Below are 17,816 nucleotides of genomic sequence, written 5' to 3' on the forward strand. Positions count from 1 at the left end.
ATGGCAGGCAGTCTTACACTGCTCAAGGACCAACTCTGTTTACATACCCTGCAGTGTCATGGCAACACATCTATACAACATGGTCCATCTGCTTAAAGGGTTAAGGTATTGTATTGCTCATGTTGACTTCCAGGGATATATATCTAGTATATTCTTACATCCTAAAACATCTCCTAAACTATGGGGGTGTTGGAACTAGTGCTTTAGGAAGCATTTAGCTGCTGGTTATATGTGTGAGGTATTGAACACTACGGTGTTTACATAGTTTCAAAACCAGCCAGATGGATACAAGGACTAGAAGTTTGATAATTGAAAATGGCCCCATAGCTGCTTACTGCAGTTTTACCACAGAAAATAAACATTGAATGTTTGAAGTCGTGGCTCAAAAACGCACACTGGCTACAGCCAGACACAGTGTAGGCTGGCGTTGTGGAGCTGGAAGATTTGTGTTCATTCTGTTACATATGAACTAACACAAGATTCCCTTTTAAAGTATCAAATTTGATTTAATTTTTATTTAAAATCATATTGAATGTATATGGAAAAGCTCTAAATGAAGCAATGACACATTCACAGGTTGTTCATAATAATTCTGTCAGTTCAAGGTTGCACTGTCCCTCTTCTCTATGAATTCATTTTGGCTTGTGCTTTAATATGAATGTGCTTTTAAAATGTTATTTCTGTTATTGATAAGCAGTTACTTTGCAGGGCATACTATAACGGCCATGTTCAGAAACAGCCTGCCCTTGAGTGTTGGTGCTCTCCTAAGTGTGCTAAGTTAATGGTTTTTCATATTGAGAAAGCACACTTAAGAGAGCATTAACACCCCAGTGCTGTTTCTGAAAACACCCTCACCACACACTCCACACTCTACCTCAATAACGCAATCAACACTCTTTGAAACCACTCGATTGCCTTTCCCTTCATTCATAATTCCCTTTCCAAAAAGCGACGATCGGGAGTTAATTAGGTAGTGTGATATTGTGTAGCTGCAGGTAATATATAAGGAAAACCTGGAGTGGATCAAACTGCTACACAATGGGGAGCTACATTTTGTGTTACTGTGTCAGGGATAAAGTGCAATCGAATGGCACGATGTAGGTTTGAAGTCTATTGAAATGGTATTATTAATGGTCTGTTATTGTCTACATACAGATTAAAGACATGCAACTAACTGCTGTCTTTACAGAGTGCACACCTTTAGCACACCTATAAAGACTGATTAGAGCTGCTTGTCATCATCTCTGACGCTTAACAGCTGGTCATGGACTTGTAGAATAATAAAAGCCATGCTTGATGAAAGATATTTACAGGATGCGTAGATATAGACTGGGATATCTACCAGAATCCCAAAGCTAATAAGGGACTGCAAAGCATGGGCGTAACCGCACATCTGAGATGGCAGGTGTACAGTACGTGGCATCCATTTTTCTTGATACACACAGTGTAGTTCTCTAGCATGCCTCAGGTCCTCCCCTGAGTAGCTTGTCCTTGATCCTGAGGACTAAGAGGTACAATGAGAGACCAGGATCTCCTTAAAAAGTGATAAAGCAGCACATTATTGATTTTGAAGCTGGGCAACCACTGGGCACTTACTTAGGAATGATAGCTTCCAGTTCTCCGGAGCATGCCTGCCTGACTTCCTGCTTGCAGGCTTACCACATTTCACCGCAAATGAAACATTCTGTTTCTCACTCAGCACCGCTTAATTGCTTCTTATTAAATATAATGAAGTACTTAACCAGTCTTGGTTTCCCATTTAAGGTTTAATTGGAGGGTTTTTCTTCTTTTCGTTTTCGGGAACGCTTGAGTCTTCGTGTGTGTGTGCTTGTGTGTGTGAGATGTGTGTGTGTGTGTGTGTGTGTGTGTGTGTGTGTGTGTGTGTGTGTGTGCGTGTGTGTGTGCTTGTGTGTAAGTAAAAGCTGGTGGAGCTAGGAGAGAGGGTGGAAACTGCTGTGATTTGAAACCTTGTTAGAAATTTATGAAGTGCTAAAATGTTTTATCCCCAGGGGCGGGTTTGCCAGCTGTCACTGGTAAGCCATTTGCTGCCTGCCTGCCTGCGAGTCGGAGACAGCCTGAGATAGCAGGGGTAGGCAGTGGGCCACAGTGAACAACAAGGAAATGTACATCGTTTGGAAATTAAGCACTTAGCAATTAGTATGAACTGGAGTGAAACTAATGAATCCCCCTTTCTCCCACACACACACACACACACACACACAAACTGATAGACACACACACACACACACACACACTCACAGACACACACACACACACACACACACACACACACAGACACACACACACACACACACACACACACACACACACACACACACACACACACTGATAGACACACACACACACACACACACACACACACACACACACACACACACACACACACACACACACACACACACACACACACACACACACACACACACACACAGACACACACAAGCACACACACACACACACACACACACACACACACACACACACACACACACACACACACACACACACACACACACACACACACACACACACACACACACACACACACACACACACACACACACACACACACACACACACAGACACACACAAGCACACACACACACACACACACACACACGCACACACACACACGCACACTCACAGACACACACAAGCACACACACTCAGAAACACATACATATTTTCTAACAGAACTCCTGCATGTGTGTTGTGTGAAATCCAGATTCGAATGTAATGTGATTAAAGCTGAATGGCTCTTGTTAAATAGTTTTCTTGCGACAAGCACAGTTCTGCAGTAGCCCATCTTGTATACCTTTAGCACTGGACACACAGCTGTTTCCACATATGCAATGTGCCAGTCAGTGTAGATATAACACGCACTCCCTATTGGTTTTGTTTATTGCTGGTTTGACGAAGGTATAAGCAATTCTGGGGAATGAATAATAAAACAATCGAGCCGTCCTGTATATTAAACAGCACATATTAAAGACAGAATAAACCTCTTAGTATTTTGCACTGAGAATATAATAACCAACCTAATGTAGCATCAGCTTCTTTTGGTCACCCTTTACATTGCATCTCTAATTTCTGTGCATTTACACAATAGTTACTTAGTAGCTACATGTCTGCTTACACATAATTACAATGGCATTATGCATAGTTACTTATTGTGTACACCTTTTATCACAATATAACCCTAACCCTTTTCTGATACAATAATACAAAAAGATGTACACATTAAGTACTCCAAGATACTAGACACATTCCTTTATGTTCCTTTATGTGACTGTGAAGTATCTGCAAGGAGCGTTCTATACATATTCTGTAACAGCTGCAAACAAACAAACATTCAGAAATAGAATTCACTGTTAATGTGTGCGATTTTCAGATAGGACAATCTGAAACCTACGGAATTATAGAAATATATATTAGGTAAGATTTACTGAAATAATTTCATGTACTTTAAGGTTACTAAAACCCAAAGGCCTACTATTCTCAAAGAATTTACCGAAGCCTGTCATTAACAACTGATTTTTTTGTTTTTGTTTTTAAATGAGTAACATTTTACAAAACTAGAACCAAACAATGACATAATATACAGTATGTCACGGTCTCTCAAGTTGTTTATTTCTCATTTTATAACATTGCTGAAGGAGTTCTCTCCTTTTAACATTTGTTAAAAAACTGCATTAAAAAACACAACAGTGAAAGCTTTAGAAAAAACGGTCGTCCAGAAGAGAAAACAACAGAAAAATTATGAGTTAATTGGATTAAATATAAATAGGGCTAATAACGTCATACCCAAGATAGTGAACTGTGTCCATAGCACTTACATTGTCGTTCAGTATCGAGTCAGTAACCCTTAGATCATGTAACAGCGCTCAGCACCACAGGCTATCAGTCTAATTCATGATTTTCACATCAAATTCCTCTAAATATGAGATTTATGACTTGCCCTAAATCCAGTAACCTACCATTAGATGAACCCCAGCGTTTAACTATTAGCAGCCTACAAGTGATTAAGCCAGCCTTACATGAATTTAAATTGAGTTCTGAGTCATAAATGCTGCATATTAAATGCATCTGCTCATTAATGTGTTGATTTCAAAACAAACACAGTTGTCCTTCACAATTCTTCCATTACAAGCACCAATTAATGGCAATTAACTTCGCATTGAGTGCTTTAAAAGACGATTGTAAGTACGACGGCAACCACGTCTGTCTAACCAATGAACGAACCCTCTGAAAGGTTAAGCCAGGCTTCCTAGAACAGAGAAAGCTTCATCCTTTACCACCCCACCACCCACACCTCCCTCTTTCATCCTGAGGACTAAGGAGGTTTAACCAGGTCATTATGCAGGTACCAGCCTTAGGTGGCACCAAATCTGTCAGTAGCGGTATTGAGTATGTGCTGTATGGGGTTACTGCAGACGCTGGTCTGCAGTGCTGGAACACGTAAGCAGCTTTAGGCAGGTTTTATTGATGTCAATTATCTATGGATAAAGTTTACAGCCAGTTTATAGCCATGTAAAAAATAGGAGACATGGGTGTGTTTAGTGCTTATCATGGTGATGGGATGGTATCGCAGTGCAGGCAGCTTAGGTAATACTACGCCACTTGCATGGTGGCGTCAAAGGCTAACAGTGGGTGACGTAACACTGTCAATTCTTGATGCATTAGTGTGCAAATTTATTACAACAACGCATTTCTTCTGCAGTTTTGATTTGTTGTGCATATGACATCAGACCACAGTAGCCAAAAAATTGTCAAAATAGGCAAATTGCTGATTGTGTAATTTAACTGGTGACTTTAATAGGCCACATCTGCAATTAATGTAAAAGAGAAAATAAAAAGCGCCACAAATGGTAAAATGCATGAGAGTTTTTTTGAAGTTGTTTAAGATGCCTAATTAAAGCACAACGTGGGCTAACATTTTCACACACGAGTGCCTATTGTTTCTATATCACTGATTTACTGACCGAACTGAAATTCTCACACCCTGAGGTTTTCATGCAGCTAGGTATATAACAAATATAAATGACAAATCTTAAGGTGTTGTAATGCGTTTGCACGCTACTGTATGTACAGTATAAAAACAACATATATAATACGGAACACAATCAGATATTCTCAACAAAATATTCACATTTCTGGTTTGGTTTGAATGAGTGTGGAATGTATGTTTTAATTTGATTTTGTGTCAAAGGACATTTATATTAGAGTGTGTTTACCGTACACTTGATTTGCGGACATTGTTATCAGCATGCTGCATCTCAGATAGGCAATTGCTTTTAAAGCAGTCGGGCGCATCTGCTCTTCAAGGGGATGACTTAAAGAGGTTAAAATGAATTGCCCTTGGGCCAGGTTTTCTAAAATGACGGCCCTTTCTCATGCGGTGGTCCCAGAACACAGAAGCACTGTGTCTCAGAGTGTTAGTCTCCTGCGCTGCAAATGGGAGCCTCAGCAGGGAGGAAAACAATGTAAAGTAATACTGAATTATTACCAAGCTGGATGCGACAGATTGATGACACTTTGATAAAAGTGCCTGAGCGTGCTTGTTAAAAGGAAACATCTTTATTGTGTGTTTATTGAACTGCCTTGCATTATATATATATGAGAATTACACAGATGATGTTGTTTTTGTCTTGCAGTTTTCAGTGAAGATCTACGTTCCAGCTTATATTTTGTCAATGCATCTTTGCAAGAGGTAATCTTTGCCAGCACCACAGGGACGCTGGTGCCCTGTCCCGCGGCAGGGGTCCCCCCGGCGACACTTCACTGGTACCTAGCAACGGGCGAGGAGATCTACGATGTTCCGGGAATCCGCCACGTCCACCCCAATGGCACTCTCCAAATCTTCCCCTTCCCTCCTTCAAGCTTTAGTAACTTAATCCATGACAACACCTACTATTGCACAGCCGACAATCCTTCAGGGAAAATTAGAAGCCAGGATGTTCATATTAAGGCCGGTGAGTTTGTGTTTTGATTTATTTTTTGGTCCTGTACCCTTAATTAACGTTACCAAAGTAAAAGTGCAGCAAAGTGTAATAATGCACAGTGAAAGCATGGTAAAGCATAGGCAAGTATAGTAAAGCACAGAGAGGTATGGCAAAGCATATTACAAAACAAAGCATGGTAAACTAACCCTTATAAAAGTTCCCCACAAATGTCAAACATAAGACAAGAAACATCTTTGAGGGTGCAGTAAATACATAAACATCAAAACAAGCCAGTGCAGAATGACACACTTAATTGGTGCTGGAGTAAAAGTTTACCATCTATCTCTTAATCTGCTCCTCATTGGGAAGATACTTCTGCACCAATGCAATCTTTTGTGTTTGAACCAAGCCTACATACAACACTTGGCAGACTGTGATTAAGATTATCTGGATTATCTTAACCCAAATCAGTTTGGGTGCCTTGGATCTCCTTTGCAGTATGGAAACACTGACAAGTCCTGATGACAGTGTAGTGGGATTGTGTAAGTCAGTACCCCTTTGTCTCACAATTGGAGATGTACTGCATACTACTAACACGAAGGTGTCATAGACTACATGAACACTGATACAGATCAGCACTATTGTGGTTCTTAAAATGAATCACTTGATTTTTTGACTCCAGGATGATGGAGCACTTAAGCTAGTGGGAAGGAGGGCTGCCCACTTGTATGCATCAAAATGAATTGATTTTAAGTCTTTACCTTTGAGATTCAATAAACCAAATAAGAATCTAGGGATTAGGCTTGTGTTATATAAGATTAGAGGTAATTTAAGGTTATTATATATTGGTTATCATTAGGACTGTGGTGTGTAAATCACTTCTTGATCTACTGTATATATGTATTTTCAGTAATCTGCATTAGTCAAATAACATTTTAAAAACCAAGCAGATAAATCCACCTGCTTCAGTATTTCTAGCCTTTCTGCTATTGACAGCTCCTTTTCTAATTAAAAAAAAAAACCCTGTTGGTTTCAATAAACTGTATCAGCATGTATCGATCTACTGTAAGCTGTGAAGAACAAGAAATTGGTAAAAAAAATAAAAATAATAATAATAATTGAAATTGGGGTAATAAAAGTACAGGACAAATAAAATAAATAGTTTTTTGAAAAATTAAATGTGCAAGGTAACGAATTCATATCCCTGGTGCATTGCCCTTTGTGTCAGCAATATGTAAATGTATTGGTTACATCAGTAGGTTTGCTGATTAAGTTAGAGCTCATAAAAAGACAAGGCATTGACAGCTGTGGAAACAGGGCCCCTGTTGTTTAGTGTCAGCCCTTATACAGCTCCCAAGCCAAATGGCTCAGAGGTTCATTCTTTGCAGTTTTTGTATTTAATCTGTGGTTTCAAACCATGGCTGGGTTCAACATAGCTTCTATTTTAAAATTGTCCTTTGGGGGGTGCTGGTCATTTGTCCCAAAGGATAAGTACCGATGTGACAAACAAAGACTGCTGGTTTAGGATTAAATTCAGTTTAAGAATAAGGTACTAGTTGCTGTAAGTCTAAGGATCTATGTGAGTGCTTGGAACGTTCCTGTACAATATAGATCACTGGTGCGATAATTGTTCTGTATTTACATCATGTGTGCATTCTTATGTAATACATTGCATACCATTTAAAATCATTTACAAAGCTGACTCACTCCCTATTCCCTGCTTAACCAAACCACTGTCTGCTAATAATGATTGACATGCTCAGCAGCCAGTCACTAAGACCCGACCCCCCCTACACCCCCACATCCCACACCACACCCCCCACACATATACACACACACACACACATGTTTTCATATCCTGATGGAATGAACCTCTGGAACTACAAGCAGAGACAAACTCCCAAAGACATTTCTGATCTCGTTTATATAAATTGCTGCTGCATATTATTTATTTAAAAAAACAAACAAAAAAAAAAATACACATTTTCAATAACATATGCCTTTCATAACTACAAATATGACTGTGAATGCACTACAGACAAGGAATTATTAAACAATTTCATTAGCTTGTTATCTCTGATGTCTGGTTTCACACGCCTCGATCAGCACTAATCTTGGACCATCATAACAGTCACATTAGGGAGTAGAAGATTGGTGCTGTATAGGGGTTTGTAAAATGAGTCTTAGGATGGAGTCTCACAAACCCTTTGGTTTTGTCACTTAGTATTGGGGTTGTTTCTCTTGTCTTCCAGTTTTACGGGAGCCCTATACGGTCCGAGTGGAGGACCAGAAAGCCATGCGAGGCAATGTAGCGGTCTTCAAGTGCATTATCCCAGCCTCTGTGGAGGCCTACATCACTGTTGTGTCGTGGGAGAAAGACACAGTCTCACTTGTCTCAGGTAGGACATGCTCTCTCTTCATTTTCCTGCTGGCTGAAGGTTGATGGAATCTGTCTCCTGCTCGGGACTGATCTTTCCTGGTCGCCATTTTTCTGAAATATAGAAAACCTGAAATGGAATTTAGAAAGTCATATGAAACTAGGTTCAAGGCTGATTCACCCTGCTGAGTTTTGCTGTGTCAGTATTACATTTATAGTAAACCACACTGGGTGTCATTGTACACTAGGGGAACATGTTGGTTAACAGGGAATTATTGGTTAATTCCTAGACACCTGGGCTCTCAGATTGCCTTGAACATATATTTGTACAGACACTTGCGATTTGTGCGGGAATAATTAGCAAGCCCACTAATTAATGGTAGTGATTTGTAAGGATGGGTTTAAACTTGTAAAAACCAAAACAAAACAGTCCTGAGAAAATGAGCCAGGGAGTATCAGTGAGTCAACGACTTGTCTTGGGTAGTCTTTGCAGGCTACTTCTGATGCCTGATCTATCTTAGCACTTCGGCTGTGGACAGACCTATCGCTGTCCGATTCAATCGCCTCCCAACTGTTGACAATAGCGAGGCTCGCTTTGGTCAGCAGTGTGCAGCGAGTACAATGCACGCCAGTTCAGTTGTGTCACTTCGGTGCACTATAGTGACCCAGTTGCTCCACTGTTGAAGTGATTGTGTGCGTGGTTGATTATTTACATCAGTTAAGTGGAACACTCTCTAATACGTATTCCCCAGGGGGTTTTCCATCTTACAGTGCACTGAACAAGCTAGCTAAGCAGATATATACATGTAGTGTGGGTGGATGGAGCTCAAATGCTGATAGATTATATCTGTGTATATCACATCTAGCTGCTTGTACCCATATACTGTGTGTTCCTATCTCTATGTATCTGTCTGGGATTGGTTTGGCAATGTTGGAATCAAAATGCTGGTGTTTGTGTTCTGTTTTGTCGATTTTTTTTTCGGATCGGTAAAATGCAAACCAATAAAGTAATCAAACGCGAAACAACTCATGCATTTAATACAAGTAGTCTTCATTTGCCTCAATATTCGTCCATGAATTGCATTTGTTCCCCCAAGAAGTTTCTTGTTTATCAATCTCTTGGTTTTCAATCTCATGGTTTTCCTTATGGGGCTCTTCCATTATCTTTTGTCTCTTGTCACCATTAAAATGAGGCAGAAATATGATCACGCAAGCTTGGCACTCTCATTGGCTGGACCGGCGTGAGGTAAACTTGCGCATTCTCAGTGGTTATAAGCAAGGATGTAGAACATGCAAACTAATCCTGTGAGATTTCACACATCTTCATACACACCGGGGCGCTGACTATTCTAAAATTGTAATCACATTTTCTTCACAAACTGAAACTCTAGTGATTTTATACAGCTTTCCATCCATCCACAAACTGTACAGTATTGCATACATTTTACTTAGTATGGTTAACTTAGATGTACCCATTGGCAGAGTTGTATTTGCCACCTGTATAACAACAGTATATCCTGGAAATGCCCAAGCTGTAACCCTTTCCTCACACTGATTTTTGTTTAACAGGCTTTGAAACATTCAACTTGAAACCAATCAATATATATCAAGAGCTCTGATTGGGCACCGTGCTGGGGTTGTCATGGAAACCTTTGATCTGCTGCCTGAAGGATAGGGTACTACTGCGTGTATGTCACACTGATGGGAAAAATAATCCTCATCTCATCCCCTTTCTCTTCCTTTTGTGAAGCACAGCATAGTCTGTAGTGTTGAACTGTTTTCTTACAGGATGACAAAATCATGTTCTAACTACAGACCATAGTGTCAGAAAAAAAGCTTGTCTATCTCTTTGATTTATGTATGTGTATGTTTTGCACATAAGCCAAAACCTGAGCCACTTTAATTGTCATGGGGCCATCACTGTGTGTGACTCATAACAGTTTGATATCTGAACAAGGAGCACACTAGATTTTCATTTGGATTTGCCAACATTTTGAATGTGTTGATTGAATTTCAAAAGGTGATCAAATGTATTAAATTTCAACTAAGATCAATAAAGCGACCAAGCATTTTCTTAAGAGAATGACCTTCTCTGTACACAGCAGTAGCTTTTTTATTGCTAGTATTTGCAAGCGCTAGATGCTGTTGGTTTTAAATTGTTAATGGGTAATGATGGGGCACTTGGTCTCAAAAGGCACTGGATAAAACTATCTTACTACTTCAATCAATTATTAATTTGTGTAGCACATATATCAACATAAGCACACTTTCTAACCCCAGCAATCTTAACTGTGACCGAGTGAAGCAATAGTAAAGAACTGCCGTTCTGAAGCAGAAAGCTTGCTGCGTCCACCAAACCCAGTTCAGCGCAATACAAATGCCAGTGGTTTGAGAAAAAGCAAGTCTGCAGTTTGAAGAGATGTGCAAATATTTACTGTATTTAAAATAACTGCGCCTTCCTTAAACAGCGATTTAGAGGGGCACTTAAAAGGTCACGTCTGTCATTGGTGTTTATTTATTTTTTACATTTGGTTGTCTGTAAGAAAATATGAGGCTTGAAAAGTTGATGTATGAATTGCTGTTTGTGTTCATGCTGCTAGCCAACATTAGTGCAAAACATTTCCACCAATAGTTCTCAGTAGCCCCTTCCATTAAATATCATCAGAATGCTTGCTATACAGTAACTCACAATTTATAACAGTAGCACGATTATACCACTACCGGGCTGTCATGTATTTTAAATACAATTATTAAAAAATACATTTTAATTATTTAGCTTTGATCATCTTTTCTGAAAGATGAATTGACTGGATAAAAGGCTATTTTAAACTGCTTGTTTTTAACAGGTGTGGTACTTCTGCAGATTTGTATTTGTATTTATTTGTTTTAACCTGAAGCTCCTAAATCTTGATTCAGAGCAGCAGTCCTTTAAAAGGAATTAAAAAAAAAAAAAAAAAAAAAAAAAAAAACTAATTTTTTTTTGTATTGCTCTTGCAACGAAATTGTGTATTGGGGATCAATTTCATCATATTATGACTAAGAACTCAAAGGAGAATATTGATCAACCCCGGGCTCTCATATTCCCAGTGCTAATGAATAAGATACAAAGAAATAACACTCTTATTGAGCTGTTTTTTTCACCAGCAGTCGATAAAGCAGGATTTGGGTGCAGTCACGTAACACAGGGTGACGTGCATTGGCATTTTCTCATCTGGGGCAGGGGGGTTCAGATAGGTTACTGTGGCTTAGCAGCCTTCTTATTCCAGGCACGGGCAAGGGCCGCTGGGCTGGAGGAAAAGTCAAGAATAGCTTCTTTAAATTTCCTGTCAGGCGATGGCTGCTGCTTTCTTCAACGCAGCGAGCACAAAGGGATTATATGGAGACTCAGTGTATGTGAATATGAACAGTAATCTTAGATGGAAAACAGAGAAACAGAAAATCCCCAGTAGAAATTGAATTTTCTGTGTTCGCACCATTTTTTCTTTTCAGGTACTCAGTGTGACAAGCATTGTGTTTTTAAAAGTTCAAAATCCCTAGTATAGGTTTAGGTTATGTGTGTGTGTCTATGTGTCTGTTTGTCTGTGTGTGTGTGTGTGTGTGTGTGTGTGTGTGTGTGTGTGTGCGTGTGGGCAGGTATTACTATCATTGTACAAACTAAATTTGAGAAAATGTCCCCACAAAGATAGTAACTACTGAAAAAACGACATTGTGGGGAGACCCCACTTTGTAAAACATGTTTTGCTTTCAAAAAAAATTATAAAAGTGCCAAAATATTTCGTTTGTTGTCGACTTTCACCCTATATGGAGTTTTGACAGACGAGTTACAAATAGTAAATAAAAATATAATGAGAGTCAATGAGAAGTCCCCACAAATGTAGGAATGCAAACATCTGTGTGTGTGCGCATGACCGACTTTGAGAGCTTTTAACTTAAAGTGGATGAAAAAGACTAGACTAATGATCCTGTTTTGCTGGTCTTTTTTGTATGGGTCATGTGTTGCCCAGAGTTTGTGATTAAGTGAAGACAAGCAGTAGACCAGTGTGCTCTAAAATCAGAAGCTGCAATCAAAAAAAGAGTAAAACTTAGAAGAAACTACGTCTATTGGACACAAATGTTTTCAACTACTGCCTTAACACTGATCACTAGACCAAAAGGTTGTCTGGTCACTTAAAGGCTGATTTGATCAACCCCACCAGGACAAGCCATGGTTGGATTGTTTAGAGTGTTTCACAGCATTCAGGAATCTTCTTGGAATGCATTACCCACCTATCCATGAGTGTCCTGGAATTACTCCTAAAATCAGTGGTTGATACCAGCCAGGTGGATCCCCATGCATGTAAAAGTCTCATCTCGGCACGATATAGGTTGATCAAAACAAACCCTTAGGTAAGTTTTACCTTAAATAAATCTTCATTCCCCTTTTAATGAGCACGTCAGCTCAGAATGCTTCTTGATGAGAAACCATTCTCAGATTTTTGTCTAGTTTTAACTAGCGTGAAATACAGGCATCATTTGTTGACATTTACCAACATTTGCCAACGCATGTAGCGCTGTGTATTCAGTTTCAAGCTAACCCTTGCAGCGCATCACTGTGCGAGAAAGTTCTCCTGTAACGCAGGCATTTAATTGTCCACATCTAACAACTGCCTGTCATAAAGTATATCAGTGGTTTGCGCTTTTCATTTAAAATCCAGAGGCTGTTTAACCCTTTGTATGCTACAGTATGTAATATTCTTGCAGTGTGTACATGGTAAAAAAAAAAAATCTCGCAGGAGGCTAAACTTAGAACACCCCGTTGCTTCTGTAGTTTTGATTTGTTGTCAAATCACTGTAATTAAAAATTTTGCCAAAATAGGCAAATTAGTGATTGTCTAATTGAATTGATGACTTTAATGGGCAACAAATGCAGCTAATTTAAAATAGTAGGAACACATAGCCAAAAATGGAAAAATAAATCAGACTTTTTAGAAGTTGTTTCAGAGGGCTAATTAAAACACAGAGTGGTCTAACATTTTCACACACGAGTGCCTATTGTTTCTATATCACTGATTACTGACCGAAAATTAATTCTCACAGCCTGTGGTTCTCATGCAGGTAGGTATAGAAAGGATATAAATGACCAATTCTTAAGGTATTGTAATACATGTGTACAGTACTATGTGTGTATATATGTATATAGTGGCAAAAATGCCTGGAAAAACTGTGTTGGTGGTTGGCAGGGATGGGGTTAATTTCTCTCCCTGCCAGATAAGTGTGGGTGTGGCTGTGTTTGCACAGACACAGGTGTACTTGTTTTATTTAATTTAATTTATGTCACAATTAAACAGTAACCTAATGTTTGTACTGGGCAGTCTGTGTGAAGGCTGTACCGTGTTGAGTGTTTTCTGTCTAGAGTGGACAGAAGACCTCAATTGTTCCCCAAAACTGAATCTAAAAAGGCTGTTGAGGCTGATTTAATAAGTGGGATCGAAACACAGTCAATTCCACCTCCCTTTCTGAAAACATCAATGTGAGACACTGCCTATTATTACACCATTTGGCCATTGCAGTGTTTCCGGGTGGAGCTCCGCATGCTTGATTAACAGACTCCCCCAGACTCTGTGTGTGTGTGTGTGTGTGTGTGTGTGTGTGTGTGTGTGTGTGTGTGTGTGTGTGTTGGACTTTTATCCCGTTTTCTTTTCATTCTTACAAGACAGAAAGTGGGTCAGGCAGTGTATTTCCAGGATCCCCTGCCCAGCCATTGCGGTTCGTTCTGTTATTTTGCTGTCACTGTGCTATAGTGCTGTGACCCTGTGAAGTGCTCAGCGCATACCGGCAAGAGTGTACTCCTTCCCGCACCTCTCTCCCTCCTGCCAGCCCTACCTTTCACTGCAGAGGGGAGCCTTGCACTGAAGAGCAGCTAAAGCAGGACAGCGGGTTTGAACAAAACAAAAAGTAGCAAAATCAATAAATCCATGCATTAATCATATAGCTGCCACACACAGTTATGGGGAGATGAAATGAAAGATGCAAACATGCTTTTTCAAAAAACATTTTTTAACACCCTTTATTATATGTGCTGCATGTGTTTTAAGATTTGACATTTAGGAAGAGGACAGTTTTGCAGGAAATTGTTACGTAAAAGGGGAATGTGTCCCTTATGTGGCTGTTATAGGGTTAGGTTCTTGCAGTGTGAAAGGGTAGTATTAATATTGATGCATGTATATGGTAATACTGTAGATGCAAGGTATTCCGGGCAGTTATGCTGGAAAATTCAACCTTTATGCATTGTGCAAGATACTAAGGATAAACAAATCAGACAAATGAATAATTCTTTGTAGTATATTAGCCTATTTCTGTGTAGTATTTCATAGAGGTATGGACATAGCCTTCATAATAATAATGATCATAATAATCATAAAGGAATATAAATTTTAAGAACAGAAAGAAGGGATTTAATGTACCTGCTGCTGTGTAAAAACCTCATGCCTGCTGGCTGAACATCCCAGGTGAGCTGTGAGCCTCATCTTTGATTAAGCAGCGCTGCAGCATGCAACAGGGTGTGAACTCTGACCTCAATGTGATGACACCTGGCTGTGCAAATGATTGCCTGACAGTGCAGGCCGCTTTCCCCGGATAGTGCTAGATCCAATCAATAGATGAATAATTACCCAGCTTGCGTGCAAAGCGCACTCTGTCTATTGAGAGAAAAGAAAAGGGGGATGCTGCTTGGCATTGGTTTGTTTGCTTGTATTCCTGTATCAGTTTTTATTTTTTTAATGTACTGTATAGGAAAGCAATTTTAGAAATACGGTATGTGTTACGTTTTTCTATGATTTTTTTGATAGTCTGGCAGAGGCTTTGCTACTCATTGCCATAACAGACCTTTAATAATGGAAAGGATTACACAACGGTCCAGCAGTCTGAGGATCGGAACAGGTTATTTATCGAATAATAGACACAGAGTGCTCCATTGCATATTCCAGTGTACCAGCACTGTGAACAGCAGGACTTCCCAGGACTCAGGGATTACGCTGGTGTGCTGGAGAAGGGCCAGGTCACTAATGGAACAAATCCAAGGGAACAGATTAGCAATGAGCACAGTGTGAGCTAATTATGAGTGGATCACCCATCGCCATACATTTCAGGACTCTGTATATATGTTTAATGCACTTTTATATCAATATACCGTATTCCTTCCAATTTAAGACGCTGCCCGAATTTACCACCCTCAATTAGAGGAAAAAATAAAACATCCAATAACTATGCATTTTCAAAGATGCAACCTTATTTGCGCTGTTTTATTGTACAAAACTGACATGAGCTAAGTCATCTTGCTGCTTGTGTATTCAGGCAGACGCCTTTGTGTCTTTTCTCGGCAGTCAGTCATGTTGCTGTTTGTGGGCTTGGATAGTCACGTCTTTTGTTGGTGATTTTAATACACGCTTCACTGTACTGTACTCGTGTTTAAGACGCAGGCTTTTTTTGAGAAGCAAAAAATTGTTCAAAAATCGCTTCTTAAATTCGAAGGAATCGGTATAGCGCTTAATGCACAACTGCGGAAAAAACTGACTACATGCAACCAGGCATGTGTCGGTCCATTTCAATTTGTACATACATGCGATCAACATTGCTAAAGCCAAAGCAACTACAGCAGTTAATGTCCTCCTGTTGCTCTTGGAGCGATGTTAGTCTTTTATGGAACACAAGTTTCTGCATATGTGTAATTTCTTTGAGAGGACCCCTTTCCGACTGCAAAACGTTGTTTTTTATCGCTCATTCTAGAATTATTCTACATCACATGTAGAATAATTCTAGAATGCAATTCTAAACAGCTGTTTCTTGTACCTAATTGGTCAATTTGAGGTCCCTAATCTCTGGTAAATGACTTTGGGTGTTTTTTTTTTTTTTTTTTTTAAATTGGTTAGTTTTTGTCCATTGACTTATTCCTTTTCTAACATCTTATACCATCTAACCTAATTTACTTGAATGACACTTGATTTCTCATGTGGTATAGCCTCTTCTATTTTATATATTTTTTTTACTTTGGCAGTTTCTTTTGATAAGTTGGATCAAATAAAAAGTGTTATGTTTATAGAGGGTGTGGGTGGACATTCAAAAGACACTGAGGGGACCATGTTTGTTTCTTTACACTTTGTTTCTGATTCATACGTTTTCAAAAACAAACAAAGGAAATCTTTTTGAGTTCACACGTCACCTCATCACTAGCCAATTGTGTGCAGTATATTGAGGAACCGTTTTAATTTCCAATATTGGATGAGTGGGTCTCATAATTCAGGATATGCTGTTCTGAGGAAGAGGATTAACAAACTAAGGAAGGGCTACATGATTTGGAATTCAAAGGTAGGTTGCTTTTGCTGCTAAAGTAGACTGAACCACACGTTTGCTTTGGTTTCTGTGCTTTCGTTTTTTAAAAACTGACCAGGCCCGTCTTTAGTTTGTTTTTGTGATAATAAAGTCGCTGTAGAAGAGCCAGTCCTGCCTCTTTAATTAGTCTGTGTTTGCCTTGTATTCATCATTGGTGTTCTTTGCTTGGAAGTGTATCTGGGAAATGCTGAGGGGTCTGGGGGAATACTTCACAACTAAAGTAGGTTCTGTTTCCTGGGGATTGCAAAATGCTTCTGCTCATTCCACTGAATTTAGACACACTTAGAGAAGGGGCTGGCATGCTGGCTCAGTGTGTTACTGCCTGTTGGTTGATGCAGAGGGAGCTGACCTGCTTGCACTTCCACAGATGCTGGAGTTTTACTCCTAGCTGAAGGCGTTGATAACGTGTTTAAAAATTCCTGGGGTCTGTCTTCTTGAAGGGGTAATGGAAAGCTTTTACTTTGGGATAGCATTTAAGGCCAATGATCATAATTCTAGCATCGTTTTTCAGTAATAACAATCTGGGTTTTTTTTGGTGCTGTGTTCTCTCTTTATCTTTTCATCTTTTCAAAACAATGTATGACTGTGTCTTATTATTCAAATCTTACCCACATTCTTAAATATTTCTTCTTTTTCCTCTTCCATCAAATAACTGGTGAGTGTGTTTTAATACACACTTCCGAATCAACATACGTGCTGTCAGACTTAAGACATCTCTTCAGCTGGCAGTGCGCACAGGCTCTACTCTTTCAGGGGTCCTTTTCTCATGGAATTTAAGCTTCCGTACCAACTGGTGGATGGCCAAAGAAAAGCACTTCTTGTTAAGCAGTGTGCAAAATGATCTAAACCCAATGAGCTACTGTATGCTTCAGGTCTGTTCCTCTCATTTTTAGTAATTTCTGACCTTTTGTGAATTTCCCATCAGCAGAGCTTCATCTATATCCTTCCTGCGTGTTCTTTTGCCCTTTGTGTAATTGGCTGCTCTGGGTGCAGAGCTGTGCCTCCTAAGCCTTTCCTTGTAAATAGCTGCAGAAGGGCATGCATCAATCTCTTAGGTGATTTAGCCAGAACAGGAACAGCTTTGTCGGTAACAAACATGAAGAGGGTTC

General features: G+C 39.5%; 1 protein-coding gene across 3 annotated transcripts in view; it reads left to right on the forward strand.

Annotated features, from left to right (window-relative positions):
- The first annotated feature begins 5,673 nt into the window (after window positions 1-5,673).
- dscamb (Down syndrome cell adhesion molecule b) overlaps window positions 5,674-17,816 on the forward strand; it is a 140,984-nt gene continuing 128,841 nt past the window's right edge. For 2 of the 3 annotated variants that reach the window (XM_041233049.1, XM_041233050.1), the window contains exons 1-2: window positions 5,911-5,993; window positions 8,216-8,362. In XM_041233049.1, coding sequence (XP_041088983.1) covers window positions 8,260-8,362 — 103 coding nt within the window. In that variant the 5' untranslated portion in view covers window positions 5,911-5,993; window positions 8,216-8,259. Of the gene's footprint in view, window positions 5,994-8,215; window positions 8,363-17,816 lie in introns of all 3 variants that reach the window. The other variant, XM_041233048.1, reaches the window with a different exon arrangement.

This window comes from Polyodon spathula, chromosome 30 (assembly GCF_017654505.1).
Source record: "Polyodon spathula isolate WHYD16114869_AA chromosome 30, ASM1765450v1, whole genome shotgun sequence".
NCBI classification, from domain to species: Eukaryota; Metazoa; Chordata; class Actinopteri; order Acipenseriformes; family Polyodontidae; genus Polyodon; species Polyodon spathula.